Source organism: Nematolebias whitei, chromosome 17 (assembly GCF_014905685.2).
Source record: "Nematolebias whitei isolate Nwh7 chromosome 17, NemWhi1, whole genome shotgun sequence".
Taxonomy (NCBI): Eukaryota; Metazoa; Chordata; class Actinopteri; order Cyprinodontiformes; family Rivulidae; genus Nematolebias; species Nematolebias whitei.
The window spans coordinates 35,702,185-35,719,362 of record NC_056514.1 but is presented as its reverse complement, the minus strand read 5'-3'; the positions used below and the strand labels follow the sequence as shown (position 1 = coordinate 35,719,362).

The 17,178-nt window shown below is 40.6% G+C and overlaps 1 protein-coding gene across 1 annotated transcript in view; it reads right to left on the bottom strand.

Annotated features, from left to right (window-relative positions):
* sdk2b (sidekick cell adhesion molecule 2b) overlaps nt 1-17,178 on the bottom strand; it is a 463,183-nt gene that overhangs the window by 9,900 nt on the left and 436,105 nt on the right. Inside the window, exons 43-44 of the mRNA XM_037691533.1 lie at nt 11,556-11,694; nt 2,067-2,196 (exon numbers count right to left, since the gene is read on the bottom strand). Coding sequence (XP_037547461.1) covers nt 2,067-2,196; nt 11,556-11,694 — 269 coding nt within the window. The remainder of the gene's footprint in view (nt 1-2,066; nt 2,197-11,555; nt 11,695-17,178) is intronic.

Below are 17,178 nucleotides of genomic sequence, written 5' to 3'. Positions count from 1 at the left end.
CACATCCTGGACAGAGAGGAACGATGGTTTGAGAGAGGAGTAAAGGAGGCCATCTTTGTGAAAAGAAACCGTCCATCATTAAACAGGGGTGGAGGCCTCCGGGTTCAACTGTCCCCCTCTTACAATGCTGTGATTGCTAGTATCACTCAGCCCTCTGTGAGTAGTAAACAGCCATCAGTGTGCTAATGATCCATTGTTAGGCTGATGGTCCTTCTTGAGCATGTGATCAGCTGGTTTTGGTTGTCAGCAGCAAACTGGTTGATCCACTCTGTGAAGGTGCAATTTAAGAGACTGAGCTGAAAACAGCACCTCAGACTGAGGAAGTCTCTTGGATGAGAGACGAAACGTTTCTAGATTTTTTTGCTTTGTTTTGTTTTTTGTTTTTTATGAATGTCCAGAGGACCAGATTGAACTTTTTTGGATTTTTCTACCTGGATTATTGAGCATGCATCAGGACAAACAAATAATTGTTTTTAGGTGGTTATCTTGTTAAATTTTAAAGGAATGAACAGCGAGTCCTCCTCTGCGCGCTCCCGCGGCCGCAAGTCAGCTTTTGAAATGCAGCTGATTTGACCGTCAAAGTGCATGTTGGGGGGGGGGGGGGGGAGAGTGGTGGCGCAGAGGTTAGAGAAGGTGGACCTGTGATCGGAAGATCGCCGGTTCAAGCCCCGGTACCGACAACATCAAAAAATGTGGGTGGGGTAGATCAACACCTGCCCCCACCCTTATTCACCCCACTCTGGGCCCATGATCAAGGCCCTTAACCCCCATCTGCTCCTAAACAGGTCTCTCTTGAAAATGAGTTCTCGTGACTCAATGAGACTACCTGGATAAATAAAGGGTAAATAAATAAAAAAATATTAAACAAATAAATTGTTTTTAAGTGTTAATCAGGTTAAAGTCCTCCCGTGCACGCTCCCGTGCCCATCATTTGGCAGCCAATCAATTTTTGGCACATTGGCCCACATTTCCAGATTGTCAGCGGTGACGCATAATAGATGCAACTTATACAGCGAAGCGACGTATTTATTCTTTTTTCCACTTTATTAGACGTATTTGGACTGATGCGACTTGTACAGCGGCAAGTACGATATATAGAAAACTTTATTGTTCCTATTGAAAACTACGAGTTCAAACATACAAACGGTTGAACCTAATTTGATCAAATGGTGCAGTAGTTTTCCAGATTCATTGATATGCAATTCTGGAATGTGGGTACGCTCGTAATGTAAATGAAGCGCTTTATCTGCATCTTTTACACAACAAATCGGAGTGTAAACAAGTATGAAAATATCAAAATTTTTAGAGTTCTCAATTCCAAATGTCGCTCCTATAAACCTCTCCAATGCCGACTTATTTTCAGTCACTTTGGCCTTTTCTGTAGATAACCAAACACATGGTGGCTAGCATGTGTTTACAAATTGTGCTTAAATGTTTTAAACATAAGGACACATATTGATATATATATATATATATATATATATATATATATATATATATTATATATATATATATATATATATATATATATATTTTTACCAAGGAGGAAAGCCAATAAAATACTGTAGTTTTCCACTGAGATCACTCTGACTCGACTCACTGAGAAGGAGATTTGGATAGACTGTTCGTCTGGGGTGGAAACTTTAAATATGTAGCTCTGCAATAATATTTTCACACTGAATCCCTCTTCGGTCCTCTCGGTGACTGAGTGTTGCGGCTTGGAGTTCAGGTGGATGTTTGCTGAGAGGCGTTCTCAGCAGGTTTCTATAAACTGCTCATTAATCTCTCTTGCATTAGCCGTAGCTAAATTTTCTGACCTCTGCCGACCGGCCGAATACATACAGGTGACTGACATACACACACACACACATACAAATAATAATCAGAAGCAGCAAGAACAGACCAAAAACATATTACAGCTGACAATGCGATGCTGAATTCCAGAAGAATTCAGGAGATGACGGTGTGCACACACAGACAGGCACAAGAATGAGACAAATGCTGCTGAGCGCAGACAGGATTGAGGTCAGAGAAGATGTGCGGTAAAGGTAGGACTGCCGCTGCACCTGTGAGTCAGAGATTTCAGAGGGTTTCTCTGTCAGGCTGCTGCTCTCTGCAGGGATCAGGTCGTTGTACTTGGTGCTCACGTCCTCGTCTGAGTAGTGGAGACTTCCTGGACTGGGTCTGGGAGGGGACCTGGACGTAAGAAGAACAACAAACAGTCAGTTTTATGTAAAAATGTCCATTAATCCTTAAACTGATTTAGCATTTTGTCATAATATAAAAGTAGAAAACTTAAAGACATTTTGTTTAAAAGCAGCCTGTTTTACACAATGTGGTGGGTTGCCAGTTGGGCTTGTTTTCATAGAGCTGGTTGCTTGTTTCTATCATGAGATCTGGCAACACTGTTTGTACCCCATGTAAATACTGAATATTTATGGTGGTAAACCCCCTCCGTAGTATGCGGTACATCACATATAAGTACTTGATACTTATAAGGTATGTACTACATGTCAGTACCGGGAACTTACAGGCTACAGTCCAAGTAAGTACCCACTATTTACAGGGTACATATTCCTTATTAGTCCCTGTACTACATGTAAGTATTTGTGTATTTACATGGAAGTACCTCGTACTTGCAAGAAACGTACGTCATGTAGGTACCCCATACTTACAAGGTACATACCTGGTACCTACATGGGTTAGTACTAGTTAGTATTTTACCTTGCTTTCTATGGCATTTTGATTTTATTGTTTTTATAACACTATTTTTTATTTATTGCTTTTTATTGTTGTCTGTACTTTATATGTTGTCTGTCTCTTGAAAACGAGTCCTCGTCACTCAGTGAGACTAACCTGATTAAGTTTAAATAAATAACAAATACATATATATATATATATATATATATATATATACATATATATATATATATACCTAAATTAAAGGAAAACTATTACACGCACAGTTTGAAAGGTCAAAGAAATTTAGATACATAAGCAAACGGGTCAGTTTTGCCTCCACTGTCATTAACAGAGACGCTCCATCATTTAACGTTCATCCGTGCGCTCCTCTGCATGTGAATGTTAGCAAGAGGGGCGACTTGATGAGAATCATGGGACGTTCATACGTTCGCTGCTCACAGCCAGCATCGAATAATTCCCTGATTCAGTCGTCTCTCCGTGGGCTGCGGAATGTCAAACCACTTGTGACTAAATTATAAACAGAGCTCTTTCAGGGGTCATCAGATGAAAAGCAGCCCCGGGCTTCGCTCTGGCAAATGTTATCGTGGCCCACAAGAACGATGATTAAACTGTCAGCGTCGTGCTGCGATGATCAAATGTGTCGCTCGGATTTAAGCTTGATGTGGACGAGCTAAGAGGGCATCCTTCCTTGGAGGGCTTGGGGAGGATTTATCCTGAAATTCTTTCAGGATTTATTATTTTAAACTATACTGAAAGACAAACCTCTTCGCAGTGAATCGTACTTCCAACCGTCACTCGTCCTGCTGAACAAACCCCCGTGTGTTTCTGCTGATCGGTCCTGATTGGACAGACTTCCTGGGCCGCAGGCAGTGGTGCGGCCGCAGCGCACACAGCTGCTTTATGCGTCCAAACTGCATTTGCATAAACTTTTTTTTTCCCCCCTTTTAATTAATTTATGTGGAAGGCATTTCAAACATGTTATGGGTGAATTCCAGCAGCTCTCATAAGGGGTGGTACTTTGAGTGCAGCGTGGACAAAACGCAAAGCTCCGCTGGGAAATCACCGAGCACGCAGTAAATCAGTTATGCTTGATGGCTTAAATCAAGCTGAAATTAATCCACTTATGAAAGAAGTGCAGCTTCAACGGTAGGGATGCTGCTGGAGTTCTTCTGAAGCTTTACTGACAACTCTCATTGTCAATGTTCTCTTGGGATAAATAATGAAGTAATTTATTTTAATCTTAGAAGGTCATTTTATATATTTTGGAGTTAGATACAACAGTTTATTATCTCCCACTGCCATAAAAGGCATGAGCTCATGTAATTGGCTGTTTCTTTATGCCTGTGTAGGCTTGTCTGTCTGTTAGCAAAATATATCAGCTACTGGAACAATTTTAAAGAAATGAATCGCTGAGTGATAAACTTTTTTCAAGATGGCTGTCACAATCTTTCCAAACACAAACAGAGCTATAAATGTACCTACTTTTTTAGAGTTAAATTAAATGTAGCTAAAACGAATGAAATAGTAGCCAAAAGTTGTTAAAGATATGCTAAAGGTAGCATCAGCAAATCGGTTGATAAAAGTAGCCAAACAGTAGCTAAAAGCTAAAAGTGTCAGAAATGAAAATTAAAATAAAGCAAGCATGCTGAAGCAGCAACATCGAAATTTATTTCTATGGGGATTTTAATTTTAAACAATATTACCAAAATTTCTGGACTATTTAGTGCGCCCAAATATAAGCCACGCCCACTAAATAAATTTAAAAATTCAATTTTGTCCATATATAGACCGCGCTTGTCTATAAGCCGCAGGTGTTCACATTGTAACAAGAGATACTTACGCAAAGGTTTTTTAAAAAACTTTTAATTAAATATATATACCGGTAACATACGCAAATACATACAGTAAAAGTTTTTTTTCTGAACAATGCCTGTAACGAGGCTGGTTAAAAATAAATAAATACAGTAGCCTACCAGGAAACGCCTAGCTTACGTGCAGCAGCTCTATTTCCTTCTTCGACAGCCACATCAATCACCTTTAACTTGAAAGCTGCATCATCAGCATTTTTTTGTGCGTTTTCCATGAAGGTCTGTTCATCAAGTGCAAAATAACTGACCTGAATAACTGAGTGAAAGTGCGTTGCATTTACGGTAATTCGAAGTTTCATTTGTCCACTGTGACCTGTTTGTTAATTTCATTGGTCAAATTTTTAACTTTTACCTTTATTTATACAGATATTCTCACTGAGTCATGAGGACCCACCCCTCAAGAGAGACGTGTACTGGGCAGCTATGTGAGTGCCCGGGTGTGATGAAGCTAAATGTTTTGGCGGCACGAAGCTCGTTAGCCCGTCAAAACAAACCCCCAAAAAATCTATAAATTAGCTGCAGCATTATATAAACTGCAAGTTTCAAAGTGTGTGAAAAAAGTAGCAGCTTATAGTCCGGTAATTACGGTAAATATTTTGAAATGTATAAAAGTTACAAAAAAAAAAAGCTAAAGTCATGACACAATATTCCCAATTGAGCTGAATGTCTTGTCATTTCTTCTTCTTCTACTTTCGGCTGTTCCCTTCTTCAGAGGTCACCACAGCGAACTCACACGGAAATCTGGCAATGTTTGTTTTTTTACGCCGGATGCCCATCCTGACACAACCACCGAGCTACCTCAGCCTTCTGTGTGGAGCAGAGAGCTGCCATCTTGGGTGCCCGGAGGAGCACATGGTGGGGGTTAAGAGCCTTGCTCAAGGGCCTAAAGCGGGGCAAACGAGGGTGGAGGCAGGTGAGGGCGTTTCACTTTTTCCACCATATTTTGTTGTTTTCGATCCGGGGAGTCAAACCAGCGACCTTCCAATCACAGGCCCACCTTCTCCAACCTCTGCGCCACCACTGCCCTAATGTCTTATATAATAATATAATAATAATAATAATAATTTTATTTAAAAAGCGCCTTTCAGGACATCCAAGGACACTTTACAGTAAGAACAAAGATCAACAGGAATAAATTACATAAAGAATATAAAATGCATAAAGAATATAAAATACATACAGCATACTATATACGTCTTGCTATATAAATGGTTCAAATAACACAAATGATGCAGAAGTAGTTTGATTGCATATAACAAAAAATAAAAAAAGAGAAAAACAATAGCGTGAATGCCGACTCAGCATAATCTTAACACTAAGACCTTGAGCATCCTCCATTGTCTTCGTTGTCCTCTCAGTGAGCTCAAGTTTAACAGTCAAACAAAAACTGAGCAAGGAAAATCGAAGCTGCTGTTGTGAGCCTGCTGGGACTTTATGATAAACTGTCTGTATGAAAACAGAGTGATCGCATCCCACTCTCACCTCTTCTTGAGTCTTATTCACTGTAGAGTGAGGTGTAAATTATTTATAAGCCCTCTCGCTCGGATACAGAAGGGTCAACTTAATCCCCTCACAGCAAACTTCAGTCAGCAATGTGTCAGGTAAGGAATGAGAACCAAGGAGCGAAATCAAATCTGCCCCTGGTCTTTACTCACCGGGCTCTCATCGAGATACGTTCGCCTAAAGGGACTCATTAACATGTCTGAAGTGTTCAAGAGCTTTGTCACTCAAGAGTGTTTAATATCGTGTTAATCTAGATTGAATTACTTCATTGAGAGCTACTCAAAGCTTAAACCAGTTTCAAACTACTAAATGGAAATACGGTTTTAATCCGTTTATCTTCATCAACAAGTATGTTGATTTATTCTCCTTTAGTGAGATAGGAAAGAGTCTATGTGCTGTTTTGACTTCCATGGACACATGCATGAAGTAAAATTCTGTAAAATGTTTTTGTCGTTTTTGACCGACTGTTAGAGAATAAAAGTCTGATTATACTTCACAAGACATGTCGGATCTGGCTGACGTGAGTGTGAGACTTTTTTTTTTTTTCCTTCCACATGAGCATTTTATACTCCAAGAGAAACTGTGGGGTGAAAGTGCTGTTAAGCCCTCCCACTGATCTCCATCTGCAGCACGTCACGCGCAAACAGCAACCACGCGGTGACACATTACCTATGTTTACATGCACAAAATTCTTTGACCTGATTGAAATGTTTTCAGATTAAATACTTCAAAATGTATCGTTTACATGAGCACAATCCGTTCATGATGAGCGTTTACATGCAGCGGGCTTTGTTCTGAACAGAAGTACTGACATGCGCAGAGCGGTAAACTCTCCTTAAAAAACGCAGAAGAAGAAGTTCTACTTCCGGTTTACTTACGGGATGAACGTTAACAAACCTAAGCACCCAACAGGTTTTAATGACGGTGGAGACGTTAATTCACTCCCTGACTGAGCTACATGTAATACAGATCATTTTGAGCTCTTTCAAAGTTTCTAGTAGGAATGTTGTGTCGCTCACCGACCAATTTTGCTTCTCCCCGACATGCTAACATTATTAGCATTAGCCAGGCGGAAATGGCAAAGTTGCACATGCGCAGTCAGGTCAGTTTTTCATGATCGGAAAAAAATGAACAGATTACGTGTTTACATGGATACACTTCAGGTTACGAATCAGCATAAACCACCCATTTCGTTCTGATTACAGATTATTTTGGATTGTGCTGAATTAACAAAAAATAATCCAAATGGGGCGTTTACATGACACATTTTTACTTCGAATGGCCGTTTAACCCGATTACTTATGTCCATGTAAACATAGCTAGCGTCAGAGTGGATGGCTATTTTCAGTTGATGATGAAGGAGTTGGAGGAGGATGATCTGGCATTTATGTTCTGAACTGAGGAGAAAGATGTTCTGTAAGTTTTTCACAAACAGTTGATGCGGGAAGACATCCTGACTGTGGGTAATGTACTAGATGTGGTTTCAGTGTGGGACTGAAAGAAGAAAAATATGCAATTTTCGTCACGCAACCACGTCAGTGAGACATCTCGCTTCTCATGGACTATAAATCAGGCTTTAGGGCCAGTTGTCACACACATACTGTTGTGTAGTAATGCAAATGTTCTTTGACTAAACAGCAGCAAACAACAAACGTCATGCAAAAGTATTGAGGTTTGATTCAAATTCAGAATCCAAAAATACTTTGCTAATCCCAAAGTGAAATTAAATGTAACTCATCGTCCTTGTGAGGATCAGTTCCTCCAAATCCGAGGCCATGATCTTGAGCCGGAAAAGGGTAGAGTGCCCTCTCTGGGTTGGGGAGGAGGTCCTGCCCCAAGTGGAGGAGTTTAAGTATCTTGGGGGTCTTGTTCACGAATGAGGGAAAAATGGAGTGAGAGATCGATAGGCAGATACGTCTGCAGTGAAGCGGGCGCTGTACCGGTCTGTCGTGGTGAAGAGAGAGCTGAGTTAAAAGGCGACGCTCTCAATTCACCAGTCAATATACGTTCCTACCCTCATCTATGGTTAGGATGTCTCCTGGACGCCTCCCTGGTAAGGTGTTCTAGACACATCCCACCGGGAAAAGACCCAGAGAAAGACCCAGGTCACACTGAAGGACTATGCTTCTCAGCTGGCCTGGGAACACTTTAGGATTCCACCAAAGGTGTTGGCCCAAGTGGCTGGGGAGAGGGAAGTCTGGGCCTCCCTACTTAGGCTGCTACCCCTGCGACTCGACTCCAGATAAGGGAAAAAAATGAATGAATGGATGGATGGATCATCATCCTGGCTTTATTCAAGAGTTGTTCTAGATGCTGACGACTGTGGGCAGGAAGGATCTTCCACAGTGGATCCAAAGAAACTGGCCACAGATGCCAATCCGTCCACAAAGACCTGGCAAGCTTCTCGGTCCTCCTGGGCAGCAGGGCCACCTGAATGCAGGGCAGAACTCTTCCCAGAGCAATGGCCACTACTTCCAGCAGTCTGCCGAGCTCCTCGTTGCCATGAACAGCCAACTGCAGGTGCCTGAGGATGATCCCGGTCCTCCCGCTGTCACAAGTTGCATTCCACGCCAGCTACAAGATCTCGGTGATCAGGTGCTCGAGAACCGCCGCCAGGGAGACGGGACTTCGTCCACGGCACTTCCTTTTCAACTCTTAGGATTTGGTGCTCTAGTTGAAGTTTTATTTGAGCTTTGAAGATGTTAATCAGCTGCTCCCAATTGTCAAAAAAAAAAATAAAAAATCATCATGTTGCTATGGTTACGCATCATAACAGGTGTCCAAAAGTAAAATGTTTTCAGTAAAACTCCTTCCAGTTGCACAGCATCCGATACCAGAAGAAATTTTCATCCAAAACAAAAGAAAAATCGATTTACATCCAGAAAAAGCTAAATAAAAGTTTTCAAACGCAGAATGAATGTAACAGAGATACTCCAATATGAAGCCACCTTGGGCGGCACCAATTCTAGAAACTAATTTTTGCTAATCCAATATTTTTCAGTCAGGTCATCTGGACAGTTTCTTTTTTTTGTGTGCTGAAACGTTTCGTCTTCGATCCGGAAGGCTTCATCAGTCAAGGAAACACACAACAAAACTGATTCTTCCCCCAACCGCTTACTCCAACGTGGAACAAACCAGTTCTGCTTGTGATAAGATGGTCTTTTTGTTACGCCCCCTCCTCCATTGCCGGCCCTCTTTCTTGTTGACAGTCGTGTCAAACTGGTTGAAAACAACAAAGTCCATGCTCAATAATCCAGGTATACAATCCAACATTTTTCAGTCAGGTCATCTGGACAGTTTCTTTTTATTGTGCTGAAACGTTTCATCCAGATGACCTGACTGAAAAATGTTGGATTGTATACCTGGATTATTGAGCATAGACTTTGTTAATATTTGCTAATGTGTTATTTCCCTTCAGTATGTCGGTTTTGAGTGCATTGTTATATAAACATGAAAAAAAACAAAAAAATATGGGTCCTCATTTGGTTAGCCAATAGCCAAGCTTGGAGAAAGACTTCATGCTCCATGACTGATGTCACGGCCAATAAGGTACTAACGTGTCTTCTACAGTCAGTCATCTTCAATTGGGCTAAACAGACAGGCAAATGCATACATGCACACAGACATAGCCAAAAACAGTATTTCCTGACGTTTTACTTTAAGTTTACAAGATAAACACAAATCATGAGTATACCAGATGCCCATCATCCCCACACAGAGAAAAATCATCATGAGAATCAGCTGTAAATGGCATTGTCTGTCAGACGTAGCTCCGAGTTAGACTGAGGGGTTTCATTCTGTCCTTGGTGCTCTGAGACTGGAGATCAAGATGCCGCATTAATCTGTAATCGTTGGCTCAGGTGTTGGGATTTGGGTTTCCCTGCGAGTTCAAAGGAGCCGATTCTCTGGGTACATCTGTGCATTCTTTTCCTCCCAGCTTCTTCTACAGATCAGGAGACGTCGAGGTAACAAGCTGCTGGAAGCTTCTCAAAGACCTACGTTTGCTTTGATCTGCGCTTCAGATCACTGCAGTTACAGGAAAGCACACATAAAATGCATTTTTTGCATTCTTCTATTAAAAAAGACTGAGGTTTCCTCTGTGTGGACACACAGGAGGAGGAAACAGACTGCACGTGTCTCAGACTCCCCCAGATCGAAGGCCTCCCATTGAAAGAATGCATATCACCTTTCATGTCAGAGTTTTAACTGTGATGATGTTAAAGCTGTTTTGGTCAAACCTTGAAAATCTCTTGCAATTTTGAAAGATGTCACGCTCAGAGGACGTGCAGTGAACAACTCTTAGCAACTATCCATCCATCCATCCATTATCTTTACCCGTTTGTTCCATTTTGGGTCACGGGGGTCGCTGGTGCCCATGTCCAGCAATCACTGTGCGAGGGGCGGGGTACACCCTGGACGGGTCGCAAGTCCATCACAGGGACACATAGAGACAAACGAGACAAACAACCATTCACTCTCTCACTCACACCTAGGGACAATTTAGAGTTACCAATCAGCCTAACATGCATGTTTTTGGACTGTGGGAGGAAACCGGAGCACCCGGAGAAAACCCACGCATGCACGGAGAGAACATGCAAACTCCACCCAGAAAGGCCCCTGTACCGGGGTTTGAACCAAGGACCTGCTCGCTGAGAGGCAGCAGCTCTACCAGTTGCGCCACCGGGCTGCCCACTCTTAGCAACTACAACTTTAAAATTAGCTCAATAGCTGTAAAAGTGACTGAGAAAAAGACAATTTGGAGTTGTCCATTTGAGGCAGTGGCCATGTCGACTGACTCCAGAAGTCGTAAGGCCAATGATTATTTTCCTAACAACTTCAATCAAATCCATTTAGATGTTTATAAGATATTTTACCAACAAACCAACAGTTAAATGATTTGTTCAGAATGAATCCCAGCTACGACCATACTAGATTTTAGCTCAGTATTGTAAAGTTTGTACTAAGGTAGCTTAATTGTCAGTGCCATCTTGAATAGGGTTGACTCCGAGAAGTATTCACCAGTAGGTGAGCATCTACTTTTTGAGCATTTCATTGAAATCCATCCACAGGTTTACAAGATAATTTTCTAATGCGACAGTCTAGCAAACAAATTACACTAACATTATCATCTTTAAGTGTGGGCAATTAAATAATTACAAGTTAAATAAGGTTAGGTGCAAATCCAACTCTTGTTCATGGTATAAACCACTTCTAATGATCTAATTTAAATATATATAAAAAAGATTAAAAAAACAAAATAAATGATGAACAGTTTTGGGATTCACCATGATCTGGATGACTGAGAATCTTCACCAGCAGATTTCATTTAAAGTCTCCAGTCAAGTCAAAACTGATGATTCAATCTGCAGATTTTCTATCACAAGTCCCAGTTAAGGTATTAGATTTTCAACTAACTGAACTCAGACATTCACAAACACTCATTAAACTGGAGTTAGTCTATTTGTGTCAGAGTAGTCTCACCTGGTGTAGACGCCGTTCTTCCGACAGAAGGAGTTTTTCACGGACAGCCGTCGGTTGTTGAGCTCCAGAGCAGGGAAGCGGCCCTCGTCGAGGCTGACCATGTCGCCGTGGGTCAGAGCGTTGCAGTTGGAGTTGTTACCTGGACACACGTACAGAGACACTGTGTGACCACAGGCCAGAGGGACAGACTGGTTAGTGCTCAGAAATAAATAGGTGGAACTGAGCAGCTAGATCAGGGGTGTCCAAACGTTTTCATATGTGGACCAAATCTATCAAGAAGAAACGACTCGTGAGCGACAAAAATGTGAACTTAACTTTCAATGTGAACAATGATTTGGAGAAAGGACAAAAATTTACTAATTCCGGTGGAGAACGAGTTTTAAATAGTTGTAGATCCAAAACATTAAGTTTCCTAAACACTAAGATTATATTTTTGCTAAAAAATCATTTATATATTTTATTTGTTGGGTCTATGTTTGTTGTTTCTTGGGTTTGGAAAGTTAATTTTAGTCTGTTCTCAGCAACAAAATGTAATTTGAGTAAGTCTCCTTTTAAAAAGGGGGTCGATCAGCCTTTTGGACCATGGACGACCCAAAAGGCTGATCCAAGTTCAGAAAAAACATCCAGCTGTCAGTCGCTGCAACAGATTAATAGGTTTGATAAAGTTGATCAGCGCGTATGTAGATGATACCACATTATATTCATTTAAAAATGTCCAATTTCTCTCTTGATTATTTTATCAACTGCAATATTTAGCCAAGTTTTATGAATAACTATCCAAAAGTCTCCTTTCTGGTAGAAATCAGGAAAGGTTTTTGGTGCTTTGTACCATGAAGTGAAAATATAAAGATTATAGCCAAAGGTTAGTATTTTGTTTAATATTGCTAATTTTGAGAAGATTGTTTTTCATCCGTTTTTGCTGTTAAACCTAAATAATGTATAAAAAAAATGAATTACCAATGAATATGCAGAAAGTCTGCATCAACCTCTTAAGCCTGCTGGCCAAAATTATACTGTTCTTAAATTGCAGTTGTGGGCCACACAAAATCACTCCAAGGGCCGCAAATGGCCCTCCGACCACACTTTGGACACCCGTGAGCTAGATGATCAGGAAGTGAGTAAATAAACTAAAGATAGATTAGAACAACAACAACAAAAATGAAACTATGATTGATACAAATTTGAAATCTTACAGTGGTGTTCATTATTAGATTCGGGTCTTGGCAATATATCATAATTAAGACGTTCAGAGTTTATGATATCAAAAATGCCTATATTACAAATATCAAGTAGAAATTTTAATGGCTATTAGCCTTCAGCATTTAATTCACTACCTGTAGGTGTTTGTTGTTTGTCTATTGACATTAAAGTTTTAACTGTTTTATTCTTCAAGTGTTTAAATGTTCTGGATTTTATAAGTATATGTGTATATTTCATGAACAAAACAAGGGAGACTTTGAACGAACGCGGCTTAATTCTTGAAGATTGGCTCGGCTCATTCGCATGGAAGGATCTCAGCATTCCTGATTCAGGACATTTATAGAAGTCGGCTCATCACCATCAGAATTACTCTGAACTTTATCAATGTTGTGTTTGCCCGATAAGCGCCAACAACATCATCTCTGAGAAAACTCAAGTGGCTTTGCATATGCTGCATGGAGACAGTTAGCCGTGCTGCTAACTTAACTGAAAACAAAAGCAAAATACAGCACAAAGAAAAAAAAATCTGAAACAAAAGAATCATAACTATGAACTAGTTGATAATTAATGATGTCATCAAATGGTAAGTCTTGTTGTGCTAGCTGCTTTATTGGTTCATGTGCTGCTGTCTTGTAGCCTGTCAACATTTATTGGAACAGTTAGAGGAGAGATACAAAAAAAAGATTGACACCAAGATTGTCTGCAGTGATGAAGAAATCAGGTAGTTATGGCAATTTTAGTCTTGAAAAGTTACTCTTATTTTTCCTTTGATTTAACCTTGAAAACCATAAAACAAACACCTGAAATTTGCAGGAGAAATAGGAAATTACTTTTTGGTTAACATTTGCTACTTATATTCATTATTATAAAATTAAATAATAACTGTACTAAATAGAAAATAATTAGATTAATAAGGGATCAAAGAGAAAGCATTTTTGCTGTTTTGCATCTGCTGTGAAAGATCATTAAACATCACCATGTTCAGGGTCTTAACACATTCTCAGCATCAGACTGTCTTGAAAGTCAGTCAGTATTTACCATATTTCCCACCGTATAAGTCGCATCAGTCTAAATATGTCTAAAAAGGTGGGAAAAAAACAAAAACGTCACTTAGCCGTGTAAGTCACATTTATGCATCACCACTGACGCATCGTGTTTGTTATGAGTCACCGTTGACAACCCAAAAATGTCGATCGGTGCTGTGCCAAAAATCGATCGGCTGCCAAAATGGTGGCCGTGGGAGCGTGCACAGGAGGATTTTAACAAGAATTTAACAAGATTAACACTTACAAACAATTATTTGTTTGCTCGACATTATAGTAAAAGTGTGGCTCAGCTGAACTTTCTCTTAATAAAAGCACTTCTTTGGTCAAATCAGCTGCATTTCGCCTGGGCGGCGCGATGAAATGCAGCTGATTTGACGTTTGCTCCAGGAGTTCCAGAGCGAGACGTAGGCGGCTTGGTATGGCAAGCCAAGTGTCTCATTAATAGCCACTTTTACCTATTAATGAGACACTTTGCTTGCCATAAGCCTCGAGGGCCCTCTAGCGGCTACAAATGGTAATGTTTATTTTTTGTGTAATTATGAATGAAATAATCAGATCTCAGACAAAAATTGGGTTATAAATATGGTGGAAAAAAATATATTAGTTGCTTTGGTGTATAAGTCGCAGGATTTGCAAATTTATGCAAAAAGGGGCGACTTATACGGCAAAAAATACGGTAGATCAAATATTACATTTTATTGCTGTCTACCTTTGATTTGAGTGCTGTGAGCCAGAACATACTTTTTAATCAGGTTGGACTAGAGCGACATTTTCATCAGCCATGAACTGCGTGAACAGAAACCATCCAATGAAAAATGTGGTGAAAGAGGAACTTTCTGGCAACGTCATAATAAAAAATTAAAAAGAAATACCCCTGAGGGGCGGGGTTTGTGTTGCTGCAATTCAGGGGAGTCTTGTGCCCATTACGTGCACCGCAAACATTGGTGGAACGCGCACGTCGGCAGTGACGCAGGGATCGTCTCGTACCTACAGTTATTATGTTTTACCATTGGTCATTCAAGCTCCTGCTCCAACTTTGTTGTGTTTATTTTAAACCCAAGCAGCCCATAATTATAACGACTGTGTGACATCGGCTGCTGCTCTAGATCTGGTCGTTAAACACAGTTCTGCTGCATGCTCAGCGTGAGTCTGCATGAACTGCATGTGCAAGAACAGGTTCGTTCGGTTTGATTTGGTCACGAGTGTAACAAGGTCAGAAGACTCTGTCCTGCTGTTAGAATGCATTTTAATTTTTGTTCTGGAGCTGGGCTGAAACAAAAGTCTCTCCTGCAGCTGGAATCTGTGAGGACAGAGCTTTTGTCCCAATGAGAACATGAGTTAAAGAATGAATGTCTGCGAGTGACAGTTCACCACTTCATTATATTAAAATGTTGAGTTAAACAATAAAACACAGATTAAAGGGGGATCTAAACATATTGCGATGTGCTACGTGTACTGTAATAATTCCCCAAATAGCATAATATGAATTATTGGTCATGTTCACCCAGCCCTAGTTAGAATAATTAAAATAAAATTGGATTTGAGAGTTTTCCTTTCAAAAGGTTGTATAAATCTCACATTCCCTTAGGTTAAAGAAAACTGACTCCATAAAAGCCTCAAGTGCAAGTAAAGGTTCTTTTTGTGTGTTGGCACAAGTAAAATAAAATAAAAAGTCAGTGTAACAAAATAAATGTAGCAGGAGCCTTCGGCTGGTTAACTCTGCTGCCTGAGGGAACAGCCAGCTGTCTGGACTTCCCTCACAGAGAAAGCATTCCTGTGTTTCCTCCTCCAGTCTTTGTTAGCTGATCTAACCAGTTTCAGGCTTTAACCTTGTACAGAGCAGACAGCTACAAGAACCGCATTGATTCTCACATCTAACACAAAGCTTAAAAACCTACAAAAAAAAAAAAAAAAACTGCTTCACAAAGTGCTGAAAAATTCCACTGAGTATGAATCATCCCAAGTCTAATTAGAATAAGAAATTAAGCCGTGAAACGTGATTGGAAATTACAGGCTTAACTGAAAGAAATGGCATTAAAATTTTAGTGCAAATTGGACCTGAAAAATAATTTTCTTTAAGTAGTCATTATGAATACTCCTTGATGGTCAGTCGTGAAGAACCACTTCAAACTGAGCATGACGGATTTGCCATGCCTTTCTGTAGCCGATGAATGTTTTAGTACAGTCCTGTTTGATAAATCTCACACGAATGAGAATGAGTGAATGCTTCGGACGTGCCACAGCCGTTCTGGACCTCTGTGGCTGCTTAAAGGTCAACGGCTGCTTCTGTAAACACTCAGAAAAAGAAAACGCACGTGGTGGGTTCACCAGCCGGGGCCAAGCTCTGCCTTGAGAGTGCCTTTGTGTTGGCGTGAGAAGGAACCTCTTGTTTTTTCACTGTCAGTCAGAAAGTTGGGCAATGACCCACAAGGGCCCCTCCCCCTCCAATGAATGGCAGCCAAACAGCCACTGAAAAGTGCTGAGCTAAGGGGAACTACCCGATGATGTCAGAGCTGCTCTGGATGTCTCATCTCCGTCTCTGCTTTTCATTCCCACTGAGATCAGATTAGGTTTACGACTGACGTCACTGCAGATATGGTACCAACTTTAACAAGTGTTTTTGTTATTCCAATCCAATCCAACTTTATTTGTAAACCACTTTAGACACCACAGCAAACTAAACTTACAGTTTAATTCAAGAACTGTTCTGCCCCCTCCTATCTCGCTGATCTGCTGCAGCCATATGACCACAGCGCTCTCCGAGACCAGAGGCTTTTCTTGGTTCCAGGTACTCGTTTTAAGCTCAGAGGTGACAGAACCTTCTCTGTTGCAGGTCCAAAAACTGTGGAATAAGTTACCACTGCATGTCAGGCAGGCTCCCTCTCTCACTGTTTTTAAGTCTTGTTTAAAAATACACTTTTATTCCCTAGCTTTTGACACTGTGTGAGTTGATTTTAACTTGTCTGTTTTCTATATCGTTAGTCATTTACCGTATTTTTCGGCCTACAAGTCACCATTTCATGCCCTGCAATTTATACAGCGAAGCGACGTATTTATGTTGTTTTCCACTTTATTAGACATACTTGGACTGACGCGACTTATAAGGAGGTGTGACGTGTACGGCAGACAATAAGGTATTTCTCATCTTTATCTATTTGGATCGATGCATTTTAAACTGTGCCCTTTGCTTGTTTTTGTTTCGCCTTCTCTTCTCATTTTGGTTGGCCTTGTTGCTATTTTAAGTGCTTTATAAATAAAGTGGTATGGTATGGTGTGGTATGGTGTGGTGTGGTATGGTATGGTGTGGTGTGGTATGGTGTGGTGTGGTATGGTGTGGTATGGTATGGTGTGGTGTGGTATGGTGTGGTGTGGTGTGG